The sequence below is a fragment of the Cervus canadensis genome, chromosome 20 (assembly GCF_019320065.1).
Source record: "Cervus canadensis isolate Bull #8, Minnesota chromosome 20, ASM1932006v1, whole genome shotgun sequence".
In the NCBI taxonomy this organism is placed as follows: Eukaryota; Metazoa; Chordata; class Mammalia; order Artiodactyla; family Cervidae; genus Cervus; species Cervus canadensis.
In genome coordinates, this window is record NC_057405.1 from 56,741,659 (window position 1) to 56,765,645 (window position 23,987).

The 23,987-nt window shown below is 40.7% G+C and overlaps 1 protein-coding gene across 1 annotated transcript in view; it reads right to left on the minus strand.

Annotated features, from left to right (window-relative positions):
* Positions 1-14,306: 14,306 nt before the first annotated feature.
* SNX3 (sorting nexin 3) overlaps positions 14,307-23,987 on the minus strand; it is a 45,095-nt gene continuing 35,414 nt past the window's right edge. Inside the window, exons 3-4 of the mRNA XM_043439643.1 lie at positions 16,507-16,631; positions 14,307-15,062 (exon numbers count right to left, since the gene is read on the minus strand). Coding sequence (XP_043295578.1) covers positions 14,957-15,062; positions 16,507-16,631 — 231 coding nt within the window. The 3' untranslated portion in view covers positions 14,307-14,956. The remainder of the gene's footprint in view (positions 15,063-16,506; positions 16,632-23,987) is intronic.

Below are 23,987 nucleotides of genomic sequence, written 5' to 3' on the forward strand. Positions count from 1 at the left end.
CATCTGTGCAAAGGAGCACTAGGCTTAATGATGCCTAATTTCCCTTCCTCTTTGGGGGCACCAACTAATGAGATGGATTAGGAAAACCTTTGGATTTCCAAAGGTGCTCAACCTTGACTACTTGCTCACCAAATCCTTTCATTTGGACAAGGAGTTTTCAAACTTGGCTCCACATAGAATCACTTTGGTAGCTTTTGAAATGCTCAGTGCCTAGGCTGCATTCACACCAGAGCAAGTACACCGGAATCTCTGAGGCAGGGCCCAGGTATTTGAAAATTCCCCAATGATTCCAGTGTGCAGCAAAGGATGAGAAGCCCTGATGTGGCCTTTGGTTGGGAGACCTGGGGCTGGAGTCATGTTCAGGCTCCCAGATCATCTGTGTCCCTCGTTCCTCATGCCTGGTTGCGCTCCCCCTACGCAATGGTGACCTTTAAAAAAGTTAATTCTTTCCCCTTTATGCCTGCCCTGGCCTGTCATTGAACTCACCCAGCTGATTGTGGTGCTTATGATTGAGAACCTCTTCTGACCGCTTCCCTTTCCCCAGAAATTAACGTGATCATTAAGGCTTATAATTTCACTCACCAGTGCTATCAATCAAGGGGCTGTGAAACAGAGTTAAGAGTGCTTTTGTAATTGGCAGCAGCCTGTGATTCGAAGCAGGGCATCCAGGGGCGGTGAGCAGGCTGGAGGAGGGGAGAGCTGGTGTGCAGGGAGGGCTGTGCCTCCTTGAACTGACTCCTTCAGCTCTTTGTGACCAGCTCCCCAGGGGTCAGTAAGCTCCCAGCAGTCATCTGTGCTGAATATCAAAGGGAGGAAACCAGTTCTTTGCTAGCAGTGCTTCAGGCTACCCTTTGCCTACCCCAAGCTCTCTGAAGTTGAAAGGAAGGTCCCCTCAGATTCTGAAGAGAGCAATAGGAAAGATCAGTGGATTCTTTATCCACTGGGCAACTTCAGTCTTGTCAGGGAGGAGCAGTCGGTCAGGATTATCTGTAGTTCAGAAGTGAGGTTAAAGGCTGTCAAGCCTGAGGGAATGACACATTCCTCCTCCGTGAAACCCTTGCTTAGAGATACCTTGTGTGTGTGCTTGGTCACTCAGTCGTATCCAACTCTTTGCAACCCTATGGACTGTAGCCCACCAAGCTCCTCTGTCCATGGGATTCTCCAGGCAAGAATACTAGAGTGGGTTGCCATGCCCTCCTCCAGAGGATCTTCCCGATCCAGGGATTGAACCCAGGTCTCCTGCTCTGGGTCTCTGGGTAAAGGTGGATTCTTTACCACTGTGCCACCTGGGAAGCCTTAGAGACCTTGGAACCCCATAAACAGCAGCTGAGCATGGAGCAATCATACTCTGTGCCCCATCACCCCGCCCAGATTGCCTCCAGGCTTCCTCCTGCATCCTGGGAGCTGGTGATCAGGGTGGCCCTGAGACTCTTTTCCCTCTTGGGAGGATTAGGGTGCTCATTCAGTTTCTGCTACACACAGTGCCTAGTGGCATACCTCATACATACATGTAGGTGGGCCAGAGGTGGAGGAGTAGTAATTTTTTAAATAAATAAAACATAGCATTAAAAGTGACTTTTATTTGACAGTAACGTTGCAGGAAGGGGGACCCCTTCCAGGGCCCGAAACTGGGCTCTTGTCTAACACTCGGAAATGAATTGTCCGAGGAGACACATGCTGACAAAGCAAGAGATTTTATTGGGAAAGGGCACCCGGGCAGAGAGCAGTAGGTAAGGGAACCCAGGAGAACTGCTCTGCTGTGTGGCTCGCAGTCCTGGGTTTTATGGTGATGGGATTAGTTTCTGGGTAGTCTTTGGCCAATCAATCTAATTCAGAGTGTTTCCTGGTGGCACATGCATCGCTCAGCCAAGATGGATGCTAGTGAGAGGGATTCTGGAAAGTGGACAGACACGCGGTGTCTCCTCTTGACCTTTCCCAAACTCTTCTGGTTGGTGGTGGCTTATTAGTTCCGTATTCCTTATCAGGATCTCCTGTCATAAAACAACTTATGCAAATGGTTACTATGGTGCCTGGCCAGGGTGGGCGGTTTAATCAGTGTGCTTCCCCTAACAGTAATACAAGAAATTTGGAGGGGAAAATTATCTATAATTCCACCTCCCTTACACTATTTTTATTTTTACCTTTTTTTTCTGGTTCTTACATGTATACCTATATATTTTAACATAATCAGTGAACATATTTTCCATTCTGACACTACTCTTAACATTCTATCACTCGCATTTTTATAGTATCTGTGAAACTTCAGAATTCTTTTTGGTGCTGGCATAATAATTCTGATACTTGGCGTATGCCATAGTTTTCCTCTTTCACTGTTTTGCATAATTATTAACCCAAATGTTTAATAAAATAAGTTTATATTATATGGAACAACATGGAAATATTGTTAAAATGTTTAACATTACCCATGAAAAATGTTAAAATGTAGTTTCCTGGTTCCCACTTCTTGAGATTGGGATTCAGCAAGTGTGAGGTGGGGCCTGGGCACCTGCGTTTTGACAATCCTGATGCAGGTGGTCCCAGCACCATAGGCTTAGGCAGGTGCTGTATCTGCCTAAGATAATCAGATCACACCGCTGCTCTGAACCCAGAAGCTCCCCAGCTTCTACATCTGAATTTTGCAGTCCACATGAAAGACCAGTCCCCTGCTTTTTAATATGGAATGTGTCTACTGAGTTAGTGTGTTTATCAGGAGCTTACTTTTCTTCTCACTCATCTCCTAGGGCTCCTTCCAAGTGCCGCCCCCTCAGCAATACTGGGACCCCAGGACTCAATGCACTTGCATGCTCCCAGGAAGGGAAAAAAGTCTGGCCAGTGGTGTCATATTTCTGCATAAGAACTAGAGCTCTAGTTTGCTGGTTGCCTAGTGGTTAGGATTCTGGGCTGTCACTGCCATGGCCCAGGTTCAGAACCTGATTAGGGAACTGTCATCCTATAAGCTGCATAGTGTGGTCAAAGCAAAACAAACTGCAAAACAGAGATCAAGGATGGAAAACACATTTTCTTTTAAAAAAAAAAATTATTTATTTGGCTGCATTGAGTCTTAGTTGCGGCACCTTGGTTGGCCCAAAACACATGGGAACTTAGTTCACTGAGCAGGGATTGAACCCGCATCCCATTGGAAGGTGGATTCTTAACCAGTGGACCACCAGGGAAGTCCCAACACATTTTCTCAACAAATTCTTAGAAATCATGACTGCTCCCTTAAAGAATTGTTTTTTCCTTTGTTTGGTCTTTTAAGCAAATTACTGACAAATGCACAACATGATTGAATTTTAAAACGTTATGTTGAACAAAAGAATCCAGACAAAAGAGAGCGCTGGCCCAAGGATACAGAGCTGGGATTTGAGGCCAAGTCTGAGTGACTTTAAAGCTTACCCCCTTTCTACTAGTCCTCAGCTCACCTCTTGGTTTTTAGCCTGGGCTCTGGGTCTGCTGTTAAGTGAGGCCTTGGCCAAGTCCCTTCCTGCATCTGAGAAACAAGAGGCTTAGATGGAATTGCTTCTAAGATTCCTTACAGTTCTAATGTTGTATGAGTTTATAAGACTAGTTCATTTAAAACTTTACTTATTCTTGAATAGTTAACAGTCATATGATACAGATCCAAAAAATTCTACAGGGTATGTGTACATGCCACAGAGCAGAAGAGATTAGAGAGACATGACAAATAAATGTACTGGGTGTTCTGGGTGGGATCCTGGGACAGAACGCATGTTAGTAGAAAAGCTGGTGAAAGTCAGTTTGGAGTTTAGTTAATAGTATAATGTACCAAGGCTGGCTTCTTAATTTTGACAAAATATTTTGGTCATATAAGATAAGGGGAAACTGAGTGAGGGGGTACATGGGAACTCTTTGTATTACCTTTGCAGCTTTTCTGTAGATCTGAAATTATTCCAAAATAAAAAAGCTTTTTCCTCTCGCCTCCTCATCCTTGGGGCACCTACCCAGTGCCCCCAACCAGGCAACCAATGTTGCTTGTTTTGAGATATTCAATTAATAAACAGAGAAAATATCTATATTGTATAAATATCATTCCTCAAAACAGAAAGTATGTCTGTGAGATAAATTCCTGGAAGTGAAATTCCTGGGCATATAGTTTTGATACTTATTGCCAAATTGCCTTCTGTGAAGGGTGTGCCAATTTAGCCTCCTGCCAGACACTGCGTACGAGGGCCTGTCATTTCACCAACACAGACTGTTGTCTGAGAGACCGGTTTACTTCAGTTTAAGTCAGACTGTCAACTTCCAAAATATTCATGAACAAACTTCTCTAGAATGCTGCCAACAGAATGTGGGTCCATCCTGAAGGGTACAGACAAGGCCCATGGGGTGGCTGCTATCGGCAGAAGCAGCAAGGCTCTGAAGAAGTGATAGCAAATGAATAACATTCCCAACTTCAGTTACTACTGTCCTCAGGAGACGATATTCACAGAAGGCCATTGTCTCTGCTCCCCAGCACACAAAGGGTCAAGCCTCACAAATTTGCTCATGGTGGGGAAAAAAAAAAACAACCAGCAGGTCAAAGTGTTCAGATTACAGGTCCAGGAAAATCCCTTTGCAGAAAGAAGACAGCAAATCCCCAGTGCGGTTGAAAAGACAAAACTTTCTTCACCTCAGAGACTCTTCACATGAATAAACCGGTTAAACATGGTTTGGATTTACTGAACATGAAAACAACTGGATTAAAGTATAATCTAGCCAGAAAGGAAAGGAAATGTACCGAGAAAGCTAAGTAACAAAGCTGCAGTGTCTCCATGTGCCAAGAAGGGATGACCATTCCAGTTTTATAACCAAATTTTCTTAAAATGTTTAGCTTTCTTTTAGATCACAATAATGAGTCTCTGCCTGCACTGGCCTCTTTGATAACAACACTGGTATCAAGGCAACTGTGTGAACACAAGGGACAGTGCTGCCCAGGAGGCCGGAGGCCCCGGCTGTCAGGGAGGATGTCCTGGTGTGGGCCCTGGCCTGACTGCCAACAGTCTGTGCAATCCGTATGGGAGACAGCATTGCACAGGCACAAGCTTTAGAATCAGAAAGACCCAGATATGTATCCCAGTGTTACTTTTTTCTGGCTCTGTGGCCTTGGACAAATTACTTATATTGTCTCAGCTCTTCTTTTGGTAAGATGAGGATAGCATTTTGAGGTTTAAGTGAGGTGATAGATGTGAAGAGCCCAGGCTGAAACCTAAGTTCTCAACTGATGGTTGGTTGGTTGTTTCCCAGTCTCCCTCTTACATGTGAACATCAAGTGAACCCATCCCATGCCATGCAGTCTTAAGCACATCCAAATCATGTTCTGTGACAGGAGGGTTCCTAACCTTTTTGTGCCAAAGATCCCTACTCAGATGTTGATAAAAGCATGAAACACATAGGAATACAAAAAGAAACCCATTTGTTGAAATACATTTATTCTAGTATTTTTTTTTAACCTGTAGAAAATATGTGCCTTTCTTTAACATATTAAATAAGATCTTGGGATGGGTCTAATCACTACAGTAGTTTTCAAACAAGAGTATTTCAAGATCTGCAGCATTATATGTGATATAACCTATCTGCATTTCACAAGTTCTGCTTAACTGCTACTCTGGTTTGCTCCTATTTTCATAATGAAAAAATACTACATTTCAGTTAGAGAAAACTAAATATAAAGATGCAACTTTTTTTCCTATCCACATTCAGACATCAGGTTAAGAACTCTGGTATGATCAAATATCACCACCTCTAGCCTCAAGATGACTGATAAAAGGCATTTTATCAGTCAAAAGCTGTCAAACCAGCACTCCTTTACCTTACTCTTTCCCTCTGGCTTCATTCAAGATTTTCTGTTGGTCTTTGGTTTTCTGTGGGCTTCCCTGATAGCTCAGTTGGTAAAGAATCCACCTGTAATACAAGAGACCCTGGTTCAATTCCTGGGTCGGAAAGATCCCCTGGAGAAGGGATAAGCTACCCACTGCAGTGTTTTGGGGCTTCCCTTGTGGCTCAGCTGGTAAAGAATCCACCTGCAATTCAGGAGACCTGGGCTTGATTCCTGGGTTGGGAAGATCTCCTGGAGAAGGGACCAGCTACCCATTCCAGTACTATACAGTCCACGGGGTCCCAAAGTGTCAGACATGACTGAGCAACTTGCACTTTCACTTTGATTTTCTGCAGTTAGAATATGATATGCCTGTGCTGTTTTGTTTTGAATTTACCTTGGTGTTTTCTCAGCTTTTTGGATCTGTGGTTTGTTGTCTTTAAGTTTGGAAAGTTCTCAGCCATTTAGAACTTAAAATATTTATTTTGCTCTGTCCTTTCTGGTTGGAGAAGGAAATGGCAACCTACTCCAGTATTCTTGCCTGGAGAATCTCAGGGACAGAGGAGCCTGGTGGGCTGCCATCTATGGGGTCACACAGAGTCAGACACGACTGAAGTGACGTAGAAGCAGCAGCAGCAGTCCTTTCTGGTATTCCAGTTACACATGTGTTACCCCTTTTGCAATGATCTCACAATTTTTGGAAATTTTGTTGTTTTTCTGTTGTTTACTTTTTGCATTTCAGTTTGGGCAGTTTCTACTGATATATCTTGAGATGCACTTATTTTATGTGGAGTCTACTGATGAGCCCATTAAAAGGCATTCTTCATTTTTATGACAGTGATTTTGATCTTTAGTATTTCCTTTGAGTCTTAAAGTTTCTACTTCTCTAATTACATTACCCTTCTGTTCTTGATTTTTTTTTCCCATTAAAACTTTTAACATATTAATCAGTTATTTCAAATTCTCTGATAATTCCAACATCATATCTGATTCTGGTATCATATGTGACTCTGGTTCTGGTGATTCTTTTCTTTCTTCTGAATGTTTTTTCTTGTTTTTTGGCATACCTTGGAATTTTTTGTTGAAAGCCACATATGTTGCCCTGGATAATAGAAACTAAAATAAATGGGCCTTCTCTGTTTAAGATTTATGATTATCTGGCTAGGGAGTGGACTTGTTTAATGTTTGCTCTGATTTAGGTACCAGAGGCTTCAAATTACTTGTTTCTATGTTTTTCTCTTTCTTAACTCTAGGTTTCCCTCCACCTCAGAGTCTGTCCTGCAGCTTTCAGCTATAATCCACTATTATACTGGAGTCCTGGTGTGGTGTGGTGCTAAAGTGGGAGGCAAGAGCACATTCTATAGTTTCTAGATTAAGTCCCAGTGTCCAGAGGGCCTGTGACCTTCACAGGTGTCTCCAGTGGCATAGCTTCCCCCTTTGCCCCTTCCTCCCTTCTCTGGCTGCAGCATTTCCTTGAAGTCTTGACCTCTGTTGACTATGTTTTACTTTTCCTTTAGGTGAGACAAGAAGGCTAGAGGGGCTGGTGTAGGAGGAATGCCCTCCCCTCATCAGGGATAAGCTCTAGCAAAGGCTTATCCTGGAGGATAGGCCTTTGTAATGGGCTTTCCTGGTGGCTCAGTGGTAATGCCTGCAATGCAGGAGACACAGGTTCAATCCCTGGGTCGGGAAGATCCTTGGAGGAAGGCATGGCAACCCACTGCAATATTCTTGCCTAGAGAATCTCATGGACAGAGGAGCCTTGCGGGCTGCAAAGACTTGGACACAACTGAAGCGACTGAGCACACACACATGCATGGGCCTTTGTAACAAAGCAGACTCTGGTATTTCACACTGATTATTCAACTTCTCTTCCTGTCAGAGACATAAGGGATCTTTCTCGATCTTCACTGTGGAAATCTGGTGGGGTTCCTGGAGGTACAGCCTAGGTACACGTGGGGGCCCCTCTAAGACTGTGGTCTCCAGGAGTTACTCTCGGGCTAGACCACACTTGTGTGCGCATGTTCAGTCACTGCAGTTGTGTCCGACTCTTTGCGACCTTATGGACTATAGCCCGCCAGGCTCCTCTGACCATGGGATTCTCCAGGCAAGAGTACAGGAGTTCAGTTCAGTTCAGTCGCGTCTGATTCTTTGTGACCCCGTGAACCGCAGCACGCCAGGCTTCCCTGTCCATCACCAACTCCCACAGTTCACCCAAACCCATGTCCATTGAGTCGGTGATGCCATCCAACCATCTCATCCTCTGTCATCCCCTTCTCCTCCTGCCCTCAATCTTTCCCAGCATCAGGGTCTTTTTCAAGTGAGTCAGCTCTTCGCATCAGGTGGCCAAAGAATTGGAGTTTCAGCTTCAACATCAGTCCTTCCAGTGAACACCCAGGACTGATCTCCTTTAGGATGGACTGGTTGGATCTCCTTGCAGTCCAAGGGGCTCTCAAGAGTCTTCTCCAACACCACAGTTCAAAAGCATCGATCTTTGCTGCTCAGCTTTCTTTATAGTCCAACTCTCACATCCATACAGGACTACTGGAAAAACCATAGCCTTGACGAGATGGACCTTTGTTGACAAAGGAATGTCTCTGCTTTTTAATATGCTCTCTAGGTTGGTCATAACTTCCCTTCCAAGGAGTAAGTGTCTTTTAATTTCATGGCTGCAGTCACCATCTGCAGAGTAAAATAAAGTCAGCCACTGTTTCCACTGTTTCCCCATCTATTTGTCATGAAGTGATGGGGCCGGATGCCATGATCTTAGTTTTCTGAATGTTGACCTTTAAGCCAACTTTTTCACTCTCCTTTTTCACTTTCATCAAGAGGCTTTTTAGTTCCTCTTCACTTTCTGCCATAAGGGTGGTGTCATCTGCCTATCTGAGGTTACTGATATTTCTCCCGGCAATCTTGAGTCCAACTTGTGCTTTCTCCAGCCCAGCGTTTCTCATGATGTACTCTGCATATAAGTTAAATAAGCAGGGTGACAATATACAGCCTTGACGTACTCCTTTCCTGATTTGGAACCAGTCTTGTTGTTCCATGTCCAGTTCTAACTGTTGCTTTGTGACCTGCATACAGGTTTCTCAAGAGCCAGGTGACGTGGTCTGGTATTCCCATCTCTTGAAGAATTTTCCACAGTTTATTGTGATCCACACAGTCAAAGGCTTTGGCATAGTCAATAGAGGAGAAATAGATGTTTTTCTGGAACTCTCTTGCTTTTTCAATGATCCAGTGGATGTTGGCCATTTGATCTCTGGTTCCTCTGCCTTTTCTAAAACCAGCTTGAACATCTGGAAGTTCACAGTTCATGTATGGCTGAAGCCTGGCTTGGAGAATTTTAAGCATCCCTTTACTAGCGTGTGAGATGAGTGCAATTGTGCAGTAGTTTGAGCATTCTTTGGCATTGGCTTTCTTTGGGATTGGAATGAAAACTGACTGTTTCTAGTCCTGTGGCCACTGCTGAGTTTTTCAAATTGGCTGGCATATTGAGTGTAGCACTTTCACAACATCATCTTTCAGGATTTGAAATAGCTCAACTGGAATTCCATCACCTCCACTAGCTTTGTTTGTAGTGATGCTTCCTAAGGCCCACTTGACTTCACATTCCAGGATGTTTGGCTCTAGGTGAGTGATCACATCATCATGATTATCTGGGTCGTGAAGATCTTTTTTGTATAGTTCTTCTGTGTATTCTTGCCACCTCTTCTTAATATCTTCTGCTTCTGTTAGGTCCCTACCATTTCTGTCCATTATTGTGCCCATCTTTGCATGAAATATTCCCTTGGTATCTCTAATTTTCTTGAAAAGATCTCTAGTCTTTCCCATTCTGTTGTTTTCCTCTATTTCTTTGCACTGATCACTGAGGAAGGCTTTCTTATCTCTCCTTGCTATTCTTTGGAAGTCTGCATTCAAATGGGTATATCTTTCCTTTTCTCCTTTGCTTTTCGCTTCCCTTCTTTTCACAGCTATTTGTAAGGCCTCCTCAGACAGCCATTTTGCTTTTTTGCATTTCTTTTTCTTGGGGATGGTCTTGATCCCTGTCTCCTGTACAATGTCACAAACCTCCACCCATAGTTCATCAGGCTTTCTATCAGACCTAGTCCCTTAAATCTATTTCTCACTTCAACTGTATTATCATAAGGGATTTGATTTACGTTATACCCAAATGGTCTAATGGTTTTCCCTACTTTCTTGAATTTCAGTCTGAATTTGGCAATAAGGAGTTCGTGATCTGAGCCACAGTCAGCTCCCTGTCTTGTTTTTGCTGACTGTATAGAGCTTCTCCATCTTTGGCTGCAAGGAATATAATCAGTCTGATTTTGGTGTTGACCATCTGGTGATGTCCATGTGTAGAGTCTTCTCTTGTATTGTTGGAAGAGGGTGTTTGCTATGACCAGTGCATTCTCTTGGCAAAACTCTACTAGCCTTTGCCCTGCTTCATTCCATACTCCAAGGCCAAATTTGCCTGTTACTCCAGGTGTTTCTTGACTTCCTACTTTTGCATTCCAGTCCCCTATAATGAAAAGGACATCTTTTTTGAGTGTTAGTTCTAGAGTTGGTTGCCATTTAATTCTCCAGGGGATCTTTCCAACCCGGGGATCAAATCCATGTCTCTCAGGCCTCCTGCATTGGTAGGTGGGTTCTTTACCACTAGTGCCACCTGGGAAGATCACACTCAACCTCCACAAATTCAGTGTCACTGTATGTGTGATCCTACCAGTTTATGACTAGCAGTTCCTGCTTAGAGGTAAACAGATTTTGACCATGTCTGTCTAGATAAGCATGTCTTTCCAGATCTGAGGGTGGAGGTTTCCTCTGCAACCTCAATTCTCTGATGGGTGGGCCTAAGATAAAATAAGGTGGGTCCTTGATTTTTTCACTTTGTCGAGCTTCTCCTTGTTGTGAACCCAAGGATGCCAACTTTCAAGCTTTTTACACTTTGGGGCTGAAACTCAAGTGCCATTTATTTTAAATGACCATTCCCCTCCCTCCACTTGAACTCACGTGTCCCTTCCATCCTCACATTTGCCATGTCTTCTCTCTGTGGCCATGTGAGTTTTTTCATGACAGTGTCCTAACAAGACTGAGTTTCTTGAGAAAAGGGCCTTTGTTAACCTCTTGTGAATGTTTACACTTTGCTCATGTAAAATGCTTAGTGTTGCTGTTTGATTTTGTTGAGTCACTTCCATTTATGGCACTCATTCTAAAAGGCATCTGTGGTGAGGTATCACCTAGCACCCTGGAAACTTCCTTTTGGGCTTTTAAACAAATATTCCTGGTCTCCAAAATCAAGGTCTTATTTCTTAGCAAGGTCAGAATAAGGTAACCTTCATTTACTATAAATCAATATTTACAAAAGTAATTTCTCAAGATACGTCCTGACTTTTTCTTAAGTTCCTGATTTCTTTTCATAATGATCTAGTCATGTTAAGATCAAAATGAACCAAATTCCAGGAAATCAAAGGGCCTTCTACCTAAGTGCCCAAACATGGCTATTCCAGAATTACCTGTGAAGCTTTAAAAAAGAAAACCTGGACAGTCTTAGGCAGTAATTGTGGTACACAACTAAGTTTAGGAACATAAGATACATCTGATCAGTTACCTCTGCATGCCCCAAAGCACTTTTTATACCTACACTTAAAATCACACTAAAAAACAAAACCAATTCACATTCACTCATGCTCATCCTAGAGGACCCTGGAAATGTTACTGGAAATTCACCCTTTCACTCAATCAATACATTTATTGAGCATTAAGGGCTGGGTAGGTACCAAGTCACAGGCCTGGTCCTAAGAAAGAAGTGCACCAAGGCATGGCTTTTAGAGGCAGACATCTTTCCAGTGTTAATCTAGAGCCATAACATCCTGGGTAACCTTGGGTTTATTACTTAAGCTTGCAGAGCCTCAGTCTTCTCATCTGTAAAGGAGAATATTATTTACCTTATAAGGAGTTGTATGATTGATCACAAAGGAACTATCAAGGAAGACATACGCTATCCTCCTAAAATAGTTTCTAACTTGTTTCCCAGTCCAAACACTTGTATATTCTAATAATCACAGCTAGCACTCACAGAGCAGTTAACCTATAAACCAGGCAGTGTGCTAAGCTCTCTGTCCATCCACACCTTAAACAAATTTTATCTGTAAAGACTTGCAGGCGAGGAGCCTTCTCCTTTCATTGGCTATATTCACCCAAAACAGGCAAAGCAAGCTGAAGCACAGGAATGGCCCTTAATGAGAGGGCTGAGTTAAAAAGAAGCAGGATGTAATAAAAAGAAGATGCTCTCCAGCATCCAGCCCAGAGGTCATCATCACTACTGAGGGTCATGACAGCAGAACCGCCCAGCAGGAAACCAAATACCAGATAAACCTATTCAGATACTGCCAGGGGCTTAGTGGTACCATTTGCTGTGGCTAATGCTTCATCTGTGATTCCCACTGCCATCAGAAAACTATCATTAAGCCTTTATATGTCTCAGGTCGTGTTCTGTGGATTTTACATTTGGTCTTCAACAATTGTTAAGTTACCAATAGTACCCCTGCTGTTGAAACTTTACATCTGGCAGAAGTTGGGACAAGGTGATAACTTACTGAGAGGACATGGAGCTGGAGACGCTTGCTGCATAACTCACTGCCAATTCAACTTCTTTTAGGAAGACTCTTTAAGGGTTTCTAGAAACTCCTGTGTCACTTGAGTTGACGGCACCTGCATTTTTAGTTCATAGGGTTAAAGGTGTTGCAGTTGTTTTCAGAGCTTTTTTTTTTAAAAAAAATTTACCGTTGGCTGTGCTGGGTCTTAATTGCTGTTGAGTGGGCTTTCTCTAGTTGTGGTGAGTGGGGGCTACTCTTGGTTGCAGTGTGTGGGCTTGTTGTTGTGGTGGCTTCTCTTGTTGTGGAGCAGTCTGTAGGCACACAAGCTTCAATACTTTTGGTTCACAGGCTTAGTTGCTCTGTGACATGTGGGATCTTCTGGGAACAGGGATTGAACCCATGTCTTCTGCACCAGCAGGTGGATTCCTACCACTGTACCACCATAGAAGTTCAAAGGTATTGTTTTAATGCAGATCGTGGTTTCAGTTCTCTAAGAAACAACACTGAGATGTATCCTCCTACATGAGGTAAAAACATGTTACCTAGAATAAACCACCTTTCATCTAACTTTAAACCTTCAACTTTCTAAAAGCATGCCTGCCCTAAGGCAATTGTAGAGATTAAAAGGAAGCAAGGCTAGTACAACCAATCCTAAATCACACTATTCCCTTGTCTATAAATGATCAAAAGAATTCCACACTGAGTAGAAATGTCAGCACTGTTGACATCTGTTGTGGGAAGCAGTGCTCTGTACATTGTATGGAGTTTAGTAGCATCTTTAACCTTCTGCCTCCTAGATTCTAGTAGCATTTCCCAGTTGTGACAGCCAAAAATGTCTTGCTGTATTGCCAAATGTTCCCCAGGAGGGAAAATCACCCATGCTTTGGAGGAATTACCGAGTTTAGCAAAGCTACTGTTAACTCTGTTCTGCATGCCAGAAACTTTCAATTTTACTGCATACCAACACCTTTTGATGTTCCTGACCACCTTTTTCTGCTCTCAGTGAAACATAATTCACATGCTGTTTACTCTGTACCTTTATTTACAGTAATTGAAATGTCCAGTATTATGCAACTGTGACGTATATAAGCAACAAGACATACTAGGGCAGTTCTGACTTCTTCCTATGACATCCATCTGCTTGGGGGGGACATCCTGGGTATTAGGCCAAGGCCTAAGCTGGTTTTCTCTCAAATGGACTGATCTGTCTCTACAGGAGACACATCTGGAGTGCAAGGGAAAACCTTCCTTACCTTGGAGTTTAACTCTAGGTCACAATGGGGCTCCAAACCACCAGATGTAGTACAGATTCAAATTAGAGACCACATTCTGGCCGCAACACAAGTTAAGCAGCAAGGAGTCCTTCCTGCATTTTCTGGTTATACAAGTCAGGCTAGAACACTATTCGAGGCCCTCTCCGTTGGTTAGAGGAGAAGAGGAGAAAAGATGCAACTTCCTAAACCAAATTAGAAAGCATGAATCTGCTAAGAAAAGGTTATTACACTCTTACTAAGTTTGTTTAAACAGGTCACTCAGATGAGCTAGGAAGAAAATTCTTCTAAAAAATAGGAGGCATGCTATTGACTTATCTTAAAAGGATTTTTGAATAGAATGACTTGAGATTATAGAGCATTTTCCAAATACACAAAGTGCTTCATAATGATTCAGTAAGCTTTAAGGAATGCTTTTTCTAGTACATCACATTTTTGTTGTTGTTGTATAAAAGAAAATGCCTCCATTCAAAGGGTAGTAGCATATTTGATATCACCACTGTTTAAAGAGGAATGGAGTTACAGGAATGAGAAGTATATAATTAGTAAATAATCCCTCTCAGCAAGTGAGTTAAGCAGGAAAGCCTTCTGAAGAGAGGAAAGAAAACCCAGAGGCAACACAATCAGTGCATATCAGAAATGCATTTTTATTTGAAAACAACTTAAATTTTTAGACAAATGATTTTAGTATATAAATTTGATTTTGTTTTTATACAGAATATAAAGATTTCCTTGTTGATCTTCCATGTGAAGGGTATTACAAGCCTGAAGGGAGATACTTTCTGCATACAAGTGTGTATCTTACGTGTAGGGTGTTGGAAACCAATGTGTAGTGCCTCCACACATAAATTAGGTCAAGTGACACCACATATTAAAAGGGGGTAAGAGAAATATTCTATTAATTGGATTCAAGAAGCAAACATGACACAAAAAATTGCAGGTGAGACCAAGTGAGTAAGTTTAGTTAGGACACTGCAGGTTACACTGGAGTAACAGGTTTGTGAAGCTAGAGTGTATACCACATTAAAACAGCAAGAAAGAGCTATTTATATAGAAAGGTTGGAATGAGGGATTTTTCACTAAAGCAAATTAACTTCTTGTCAACTGCCAAAACAAAACAAAACAAAATTGAGCATTTGAGTGTTAGTATACTGAAGGCATATTATACCAGTTTTTTATGCAGCATGCTAAAGTTAGTTAGAACTTCTTCACTGGTGCATATGAATCATTAAGTCATGGAAAGTTTTTTTTTTTTCCCCACCCCTTCTTGTGAAATTTCAGGCATGTCTTATTTTAGATGGAGTATAGCTTTTATCTATAATTTCATCCTGTAAAAACATGTGAAGACAACGTTCATTCTGTGCCAGAGGGTGACCAGCGACCCTAGAAATAAAAAATACAAGTTCAGTCCAATTTTTACAAAAGCAGGAGGGGGACCAAACATACACATTTTAAGATTAGGAAACATGAACAATTCAGTAACAATGTTACTCTGGACAGCCTACAGAGCTACAGTCTATCTAGTAACTAACTGTATATTTGCTTTCCTTCTGTCTATAAGGGTAATTTAGATAACATTTAAGCACTAGCTTTACACTGTCTCTGGCATATGTACCCAGTTAGCTTCTTTACATATTAGTTGATGAATTCGTAAGAAAACTAAATGAATTTTAATGTTAAAAGTGAAATAACGTCATTGATTCAAAGAATACATTTTAAAGAAGAAAAAGATATAGGATCACAAGTTCAATAAAATCCCTGAATACTAAGAAACAGGCACAAATGTCCAAGGTTTTGGGGTTCTTTTTCTTTTTTGCTTGCTTTTCAAGGTTTCTATCAGACCAAATAGATCAGACTGGGCAACCAGGCTTTATTTCAGAATTTAAAAACATCCAAGCTAGCACTGCCTTTTCCAAAAAGAAAGTAGACAATGAAGGTCGTGTGCTGTATCAGATAACTAAAAGTTAAGGGCTTTGTGTAACTTTCCCTCTGTTTACCACTCACAGATCTTCAAATTACTAGATAAAAAAGTACTGCTAATAAATAAGCTCACACAACAGTATTCTCTAGGATTTGACTTTATGTGGCCAAACTTAAGGCCAAATGCACAATTATAGTGAGCCCTTTGCAGGCATAACTCTTCCTATAATTTTGGCTTTTAAAAAATGGCTATATTTAGAGAACTGTCTGGGGGCCAGTGGTTAGGACTCTGTGCTTTCACTGCTGAGGACCCAGGTTCAATCCCTGACTGGGGAACTAAGATTGAGAAGTGCAGTCAAAACAAAACAAAACAAAATACTATATCTTAAATAGGAATAAAATTAAAAGCTAGAGGCTGATTTTATTAAAAGTAAAAGATAAACGATACATTCTTACATTTTCAAAAGTATATATTTTGCCATGAAAATCTAAAATGTGCAGCTTTTACACAAGACATGCTGATAATACCTTCCATGTGCAATCAAACAAAATGATTCCAAGTGTATTGTTCATGCTAGAACATACCTTAAATCAAAAAGAATCGTAAGTAAAACTAAATTTTTTAAATGTTGTAATTTTAAATGTAATTGGCATAAATTAACCAAGAAAAACATACAAAACTCAGGTCAACAAAAAGGTACTCCTATCACTCACTTAAGTTTATGAATATTTAGCACATGATATTCAATTTGTTATGTATTTTTACTTTGTTTAAATGATACAAAAAAGTTAGAAAATGACCAAAAGGAAAAAGTAGCATTAGTTTGATATCTAAATTACTAGCAGTCACCTAAAGAATCTCAGAACACTATTCACTCTTAGACCTTGAGGAAGAGAAAGCACTTACTTGTTTATAAACTGCTCCAGCCCTTGCTTCCTTTCTTCAATGAAATTGTCATCAAATATTCCATCATCTCCTCTAAAAGGAAGTTGACGCAAAAATGCTTTCCCAGGGAGTGGGGGGACTACAACCTAAAACATGGTAAGAAAGTTCTTGAACAACATGCTGGCTGAGTTGGGAAAATTTATAGAGCATAACAAGAAGACAAAGTATATCTTCACTATGAGAGCCATCCCACTGTCAAACTAGTTTAGATATACAGTAAAAGGGACTCAATAAAAATACACTGAAAAATGATTTAGTGTTTTGGAGGCATGATAAACAAAATGGCCAGAAAAGTCCATCAGACCGAAGCTCCTCAATGGCTTAATTTTCATTTTTCCTGGACTTATCAAAGCACAAGTATACAAAGGGAATAAGCAATACTGAAATAAAGGCTGCCATGCCCCTCAGACAGTTTTGATGTCACTTGGTGAGAACATTGCTTTATTACAATGGTTATTGTAGAGATCAATCTGACCTCCCAATTAAATGAGGAAGTAAAATATTAACAATGTTCTTTCTGGCATGGGCAGATAAGAATTCTGTGGTCAACTCCTTCCACTTCATACCATTTGCATATAATCTTTCCTACTTGCATTTGAGGTGATGACAAAATAATCAATAATTACTACTTGTTGCCACTCTTCTATTACTAGGCTAAGAAACACATCAACTTTCTCCTAAACCCACTATCCTCCCTTTCCCCAAAGACCTGTCATTTCTTCCTTCTACAATAAAGGAACATCCCATATTTTCCCTGTCAAAGTCTAGCTTTTCTTTAGGAACCCTCTTCTGGGCATTATCTGGAGCTCAAATATTTGTTTAAATGCTGCTGCTTTAGTCACTAAGTTGTGTCTGACACTTTGCGACTCCATGGATGGTGACCCACTAGCCTCCTCGTCTGTGAGATTTCCCAGGTAAGAATAATGGAGTGGGTTACCATTTCCTTCTCTGGGGGATCTTCCCAACCCAAGGATTGAACCCGTGTGTCCTGCTTGACAGGCAGATTCTTTACCACTGAGTCACCTGGGATGCCCTTGAACTAAATAGTACCTCGCTATTTATTTCACAGGTTCGTCAGGTTCTCTATCCCAGTATTTCTCAACCATGGCACTATTAACATTTTGAACTAGATTATGTACTGGGGGAAGGGTTTCTTGTACACTGTAGAATACCTATTCAGCAGCATCCCGGACCTCTACCCACTCAATAGTCACCAGTAGGCACTCCACACAGACAGGTGTGACAATCACAATGGTCTCCAGACACTGTCAAATGTCTCCTGGGGGACAAAGCTACCCCTCCTGGAGAACCACCAATCTATCCTATTAATGCCTTCAAATCACGGACCCTTGTCTCAGGCTTATGGTTATTTTAAGGAAAGCTGGGCATACAAGAGAAGTTCAATATCTGTTAAATGACTAACCACTTAGGTGAATCCTTATCTTACATTTAAACAGAGAAAAGGTGTAGGCAAATAATTCACGCAATAAGAAATATAAACAGTAAACACCAGTAATAAAATTATATATATTCTAAAAGGTAAAATGTAAAACCCTTGATGAAGAGTTTCTATCCTACAACAATAATTCAACAAGGTAAAAAAGAGAAAGATTACACAACTTCTTACAGATGCGCAAAAAACAAAGTAAAAAAGAAACACAAAACCAATGCCCTACATAAACTTTGTAATTCCTTCCTAGATCTACTCTTCCCAGATGCCAATGATTAAGAAATCTAAAGATCTGTCATCGTAAGTTTGCTTTAGCAATCTTAAGTCTCTCCCTTATATTATAAAAGCATTTGTCAAGTTGAAGATTTGAAACCTGCAGGTAACTAGAACTGAAAAGCAGGGATTATGACCACTAGCTGTGCTCCAACAGAATAGCTATATGATGAGCAGGGAAAAACATCTGTTATCTGTAAAGCTATTATTAAAAAAAGGAATCTAGAACTACTGCATTAAAGAAATGACCACTGTTAATTCAGGGAAGAATTTAGCATGGAATTTAAAGATTACTATGTATTATCATCAATAGAGATATACTTTTACTCATACTCAAAATACTCATTGAATTGGATGGTGACATTGTAGGCAACAGGATTAATCACCTACAAAAATCATGAATGGTTTCAGTTAACAAAGATCTTCAACATCAAATTATTTCTGCTTAAGCAGTCCGAAAAGATCTACTTAGAATTCTCACACCAATTTAAAAAATCATGTGTCTGATGATACGTGTGTGTATGTGGGCAAGATGAGGACAGGAGGATATCTGGCCAGCATAATATAGTGAAAGCATACTGAAATAAAAGCTAAAAAATTAAACCATAATGACTAATAAACACAATAAATTTCACCAACTTTCTCATCTAGTATAACAGATCTTAAGTAGAAGTAGTAATATATAAATAAAACAACTTGATTAACCGTTCTTAGCAATTTTGTTGTTGTTCAGTTGCTCAGTCGTGTCCAACTCTTTGCGACACCATGGACTGCAGCAAGCCAGGCCTCCCTGTCCTTCACTATCTCCTGGAGCTTGCTCAAACCCATTGAGTCCAATGACTCAATGAGTCCATTGAGTCGGTGATGTGATTCAACCATCTCATCCTCTGTCATCCCCTTTTCCTCCTGCCTTCAATCTTCCCCAGCATCAGGGTCTTTTCTAATGAGTCAGCTCTTCACATCAGGTGGCCAAAGTATTGGAGCTTCAGCTTCAGCATCAGTCCTTCTAATGAATATTCACGGTTGATTTCCCTTAGGATTGACTGGATTGATCTCCTTGCAGTCCAAGGACTTTCAAGAATCAGTTCAGTTCAGTCGCTCAGTCATGTCTAACTCCTTGCGACCCCATGAATCGCAGCATGCTAGGCCTCCCTGTCCATCACCAACTCCCGGAGTTTACTCAAACTCAAACTTTCAAGAATACCCTAATGTAAATACAACTTTCACACAGGTTAAATGCCCAAAATAATAAACTGATCTAATGTTAAAAGTGAAGTATTATGCTTCAAAGGACATCATCAAGTGAAAACAATCCACAGGATGAGATAAGATTTTTGCAAACTGTAAATCTGATAAGAGACTTCTAAGAGTTTCTTTTTAATATATTCTACATATAACTCAATAATAAAACAAACTCAATTAAATGGGCAAAGGATCTGAAAAAAAAAAAAAAATTACTCCACCAAAATAATGGCTGATACACAAGTACCTAAAAAGATGATCATCATTAGCCATCAGGAAAATGAAAACCACAATGAGAAACCATTTCGTACATGCTAAGAAAGCAATAATAAAGAAATTAGATTAAAAAAAAAAAGAAATTAGATAATACTAAGTGTTGGTGAGGATGTGGAGAAAAGTGGAACCTTCATACACTGTTGGGGAAAATGTAGTTGCTTTGGAAAACAGTCTGGGAATGCCTCAAAAAGTTAAACAGTTATCATATGGCCATAAATCCACTCCTAGGTTTATCAGTTCAGTCGCTCAAGCGTGTCTGACTCTTTGCAACCCCATGGACTGCAGCACACCAGGTTTCCCTATCCATCACCAACTCCTGGAGCTCACTCAAACTCATGTCCATTGAGTCAGTGATGCCATCCAACCATCTCATCCTCTGACGTCCCCTTCTTCTCCACCTTCAATCTTTCCCAGCATCAGGATCTTTTCAAATGAGTCAGTTCTTCGCATCAGGTGGCCAAAGTACTGGAGCTTCAGCTTCAGCATCAGTCCTTCCAATGAATATTCAGGACTGATTTCTTTTAGGGCTGATTGGCTGGATCTCCTTGCAGTCCAAGAGACTCTTAAGAGTCTTCTCCAACACCATGGTTCAAAACCATCAGTTTTTCGGTGCTCAGCTTTCTTTATAGTCCAAGTCTCACATCCATACATGACTACCGGAAAAACCATAGCTTTGACTAGACAGACCTGTGTTGGTAAACTAATGTCTCTGCTTTTTAATACGCTGTCTAGGTTGGTCATAGCTTTTCTTCCAAGGAGCAAGCGTCTTTTAATTTTATGGCTGCAGTCACCATCTGCAGTGATTTTGGAGCCCCCCAAAATAAAGTCCCTCACTGTTTCCACACCTATTTGCCATGAAGTGATGGGACCAGATGCCATGATCTTCGTGTTTTGAATGTTGCGTTTTAAGCCAGCTTTTTTAGTCTTCTCTTTAACTTTTATCAAGAGGCTCCTTAATTCTTCTTTGCTTTCTGCCATAAGGGTGGTGTCATCTGCATATCTGAGGTTACTGATATTTCTCCCGCAATCCTGATTCCAGCTTGCGCTTCATCCAGCCGCTTTTCTCATGGTGTACTCTGCATAGAAGTTAAATAAGCAGGGTGACAATATACAGCCTTGATGTACTCCTTTCCTAATTTGGAACCAGTCTGTTGTTCCATGTCCAGTTCTAACTGTTGCTTCTTGACCGGCCTACAGATTTCTCAGAAGGCAGGTCAGGTGGTCTGGTATTCCCATCTCTTGAAGAATTTTCCACAGTTTGCTGTGATCCACACAGTCAAAGGCTTTGGCATAGTCAATAAAGCAGAAGTAGATGTTTTTCTGGAACTCTTTTGCTTTTTCGATGATCCAACGGATGTTGGCAATTTGATCTTTGGTTCCTCTGCCTTTTCTAAATCTAGCTTGAATATCTGGAAGTTCACGGTTCACATACTGCTGAAGCCTGGCTTGGAGAATTTTGAGCATACCCAAGAGATATAAGAGATATATACCCAAGAAATACAAACACATGTCCATGCAAAAACTTGTACATGAATGTTCACAGCAGCATTATTCACAATAGTCAGCAGGAAAAACTCAAATGTCTGCCAATGATAAATGTGTAAATAAAAACTGATATATCCATACAAAAGAATAAAGAAATGAAGCAGTGATTAACAGTACAACAGGATGAACCCTGAAAATACACTCAGTGAAAAAAGCCAGACAGAAAAGACTACATATTCTATGCTTCTATTTATACAAAATGCCCAGAACAGGAAAATCCACAAAGAAAGAAAATCAGTGGTTGTGAGGGCTGGGTGAGGAGAAATAGGTAATGATTACAAATGGGAATGGGGTTTCTCTTAGAAAGAGATTACAATGTCCTAAAACTGACTATAGTAATGGTTGCACATACTAAGAACCAGTGAATTAATACACTTTAAATTGGTGAGTTGTGGACTTCCTTTGTGGCACAGTGGACAGGAATCTGTCTGCCAGTGTGGGGGACACGGGTTTGATCCCTGGGCTGGGGAAGATTTCACATGCTGGAGAGCGACTAAGGCTGTGCACAACAACTAAGCCCGCCTTCTGCAGACTGAGAGCTGCGACCACTGCAGCCCGTGTGCCTAACGCCTGTGCTCCACAACAAGAAGCCACCTCAGTGAGAAGCCCACACAGGGCTACAGGCAGCAGCCCCCGCTCACGCAATTAGAGAAAGCCCATGCACTGAAATGAAGACCCAGGGCCAAAAATAAACAAACGTAAAAACTGGTGAATTGTATGGCATTTGAGTTATGTCAATAAAGCTGTCATGAAAAAAAGTGATGTATACATTTATGAAATGCTTATTAAACACTCCAGTAGGCCAGGTACTATGTTAAGCAAAGTCAAAAGCCCATCAAGACACTTCTTGTTTTGCAAGTTTTGGCCATAGCAATCAGAGCAGAAAAAGAAATAAAAGGAATCCAGATAGGAAAAGAAGTACAGCTCTCACTGTTTGCAGATGACATGATCCTCTACATAGAAAACCCTAAAGACTCTACCAGAAAATTACTAGAGCTAATCAATTAATATAGTAAAGTTGCAGGCTATAGAATCAACACAGAAATCCCTTGCATTCCTATACACTAACAATGAAAAAACAGAAAGAGAACTTAAGGAAACAATACCATTCACCATTGCAACAAAAAGAATAAAATACTTAGGAGTATATCTACCTAAAGAAACAAAAGACCTATATATAGAAAAGAAAAATATAAAACACTGATGAAAGAAATCAAAGAGGACACAAATAGATGGAGAAATATACCGTGTTCATGGATTGGAAGAATCAATATTGTGAAAATGAGTATACCACCCAAAGCAATCTATAGATTCAACACAATTCCTATCAAGCTACTAATGGTATTTTTCACAGAACTGGAACAAATAATTTCACAATTTGTATGGAAATACAAAAAACCTCGAATAGCCAAAGCAATCTTGAGAAAGAAGAATGGAACTAAGGAATCAACCTGCCTGACTTCAGGCTCTACTACAAAGCCAGTCATCAAGACAGTATGGTACTGGCACAAAGACAGAAATATAGATGAATGGAACAAAATAGAAAGTCCAGAGATTAATCCACGTACCTAAGGACACCTTATCTTCAACAAAGGAGGCAAGAATATACAATGGAGAAAAGACAACCTCTTTAACAAATGGTGCTGGGAAAACTGGTCAACCACTTGTAAAAGAATGAAACTAGAACACTTTCTAACACCATACACAAAAATAAACTCAAAATGGATTAAAGATCTAAATGTAAGACCAGAAACTATAAAACTCCTAGAGGAGAACACAGGCAAAACACTCTGAGATAAACCACAGCAAGATCCTCTATGACCCACCTCCCAGAATATTGGAAATAAAAGCAAAAAGCAAAAATAAACAAATAGGACCTAATTAAACTTAAAAGCCTTTGCACAACAAAGGAAACTATAAGCAAGGTGAAAAGACAGCCCTCAGAATGGGGGAAAATAATAGCAAACAAAGCAACAGACAAAGAAATAATCTCAAAAATATACAAGCAGGTCCTCCAGCTCAATTCCAGAAAAATAAACAACCCAATCAAAAAATGGGCCAAAGAACTAAACAGACATTTCTCCAAAGAAGACATACAGATGGCTAACACATGAAAAGATGCTCAACATCACTCATTATTAGAGAAATGCAAATCAAAGCCACAATGAGGTACCATTTCAAGCCAGTCAGAATGGCTGCTATCCAAAAGTTTACAAGCCATAAATGCTGGAGAGGGTATGAAGAAAAGGGAACCCTCTTACACTGTTGGTGGGAATGCAAACTAATACAGCCACTATGGAGAACAGTGTGGAGATTCCTTAAAAAAACTGGAAATAGAACTGCTGTATGACCCAGCAATCCCACTCCTGGGCATACACAATGAGAAAACCAGAACTGAAAAAGACATGGGTACCCCAATGTTCACTGCAGCACTGTTTATAACAGCCAGGACATGGAAGCAACCTAGATGCCCATCAGCAGATGAATGGATAAGAAAGCTGTGGTACATATATGCAATGGAATATTACTCAGCCATTAAAAAGAATACATTTGAATCCGTTCTAATGAGATGGATAAAACTGGACTTATTATACAGAGTGAAGTAAGCCAGAAAGAAAAACACCAACACAGTATACTAACGCATATATATGGAATT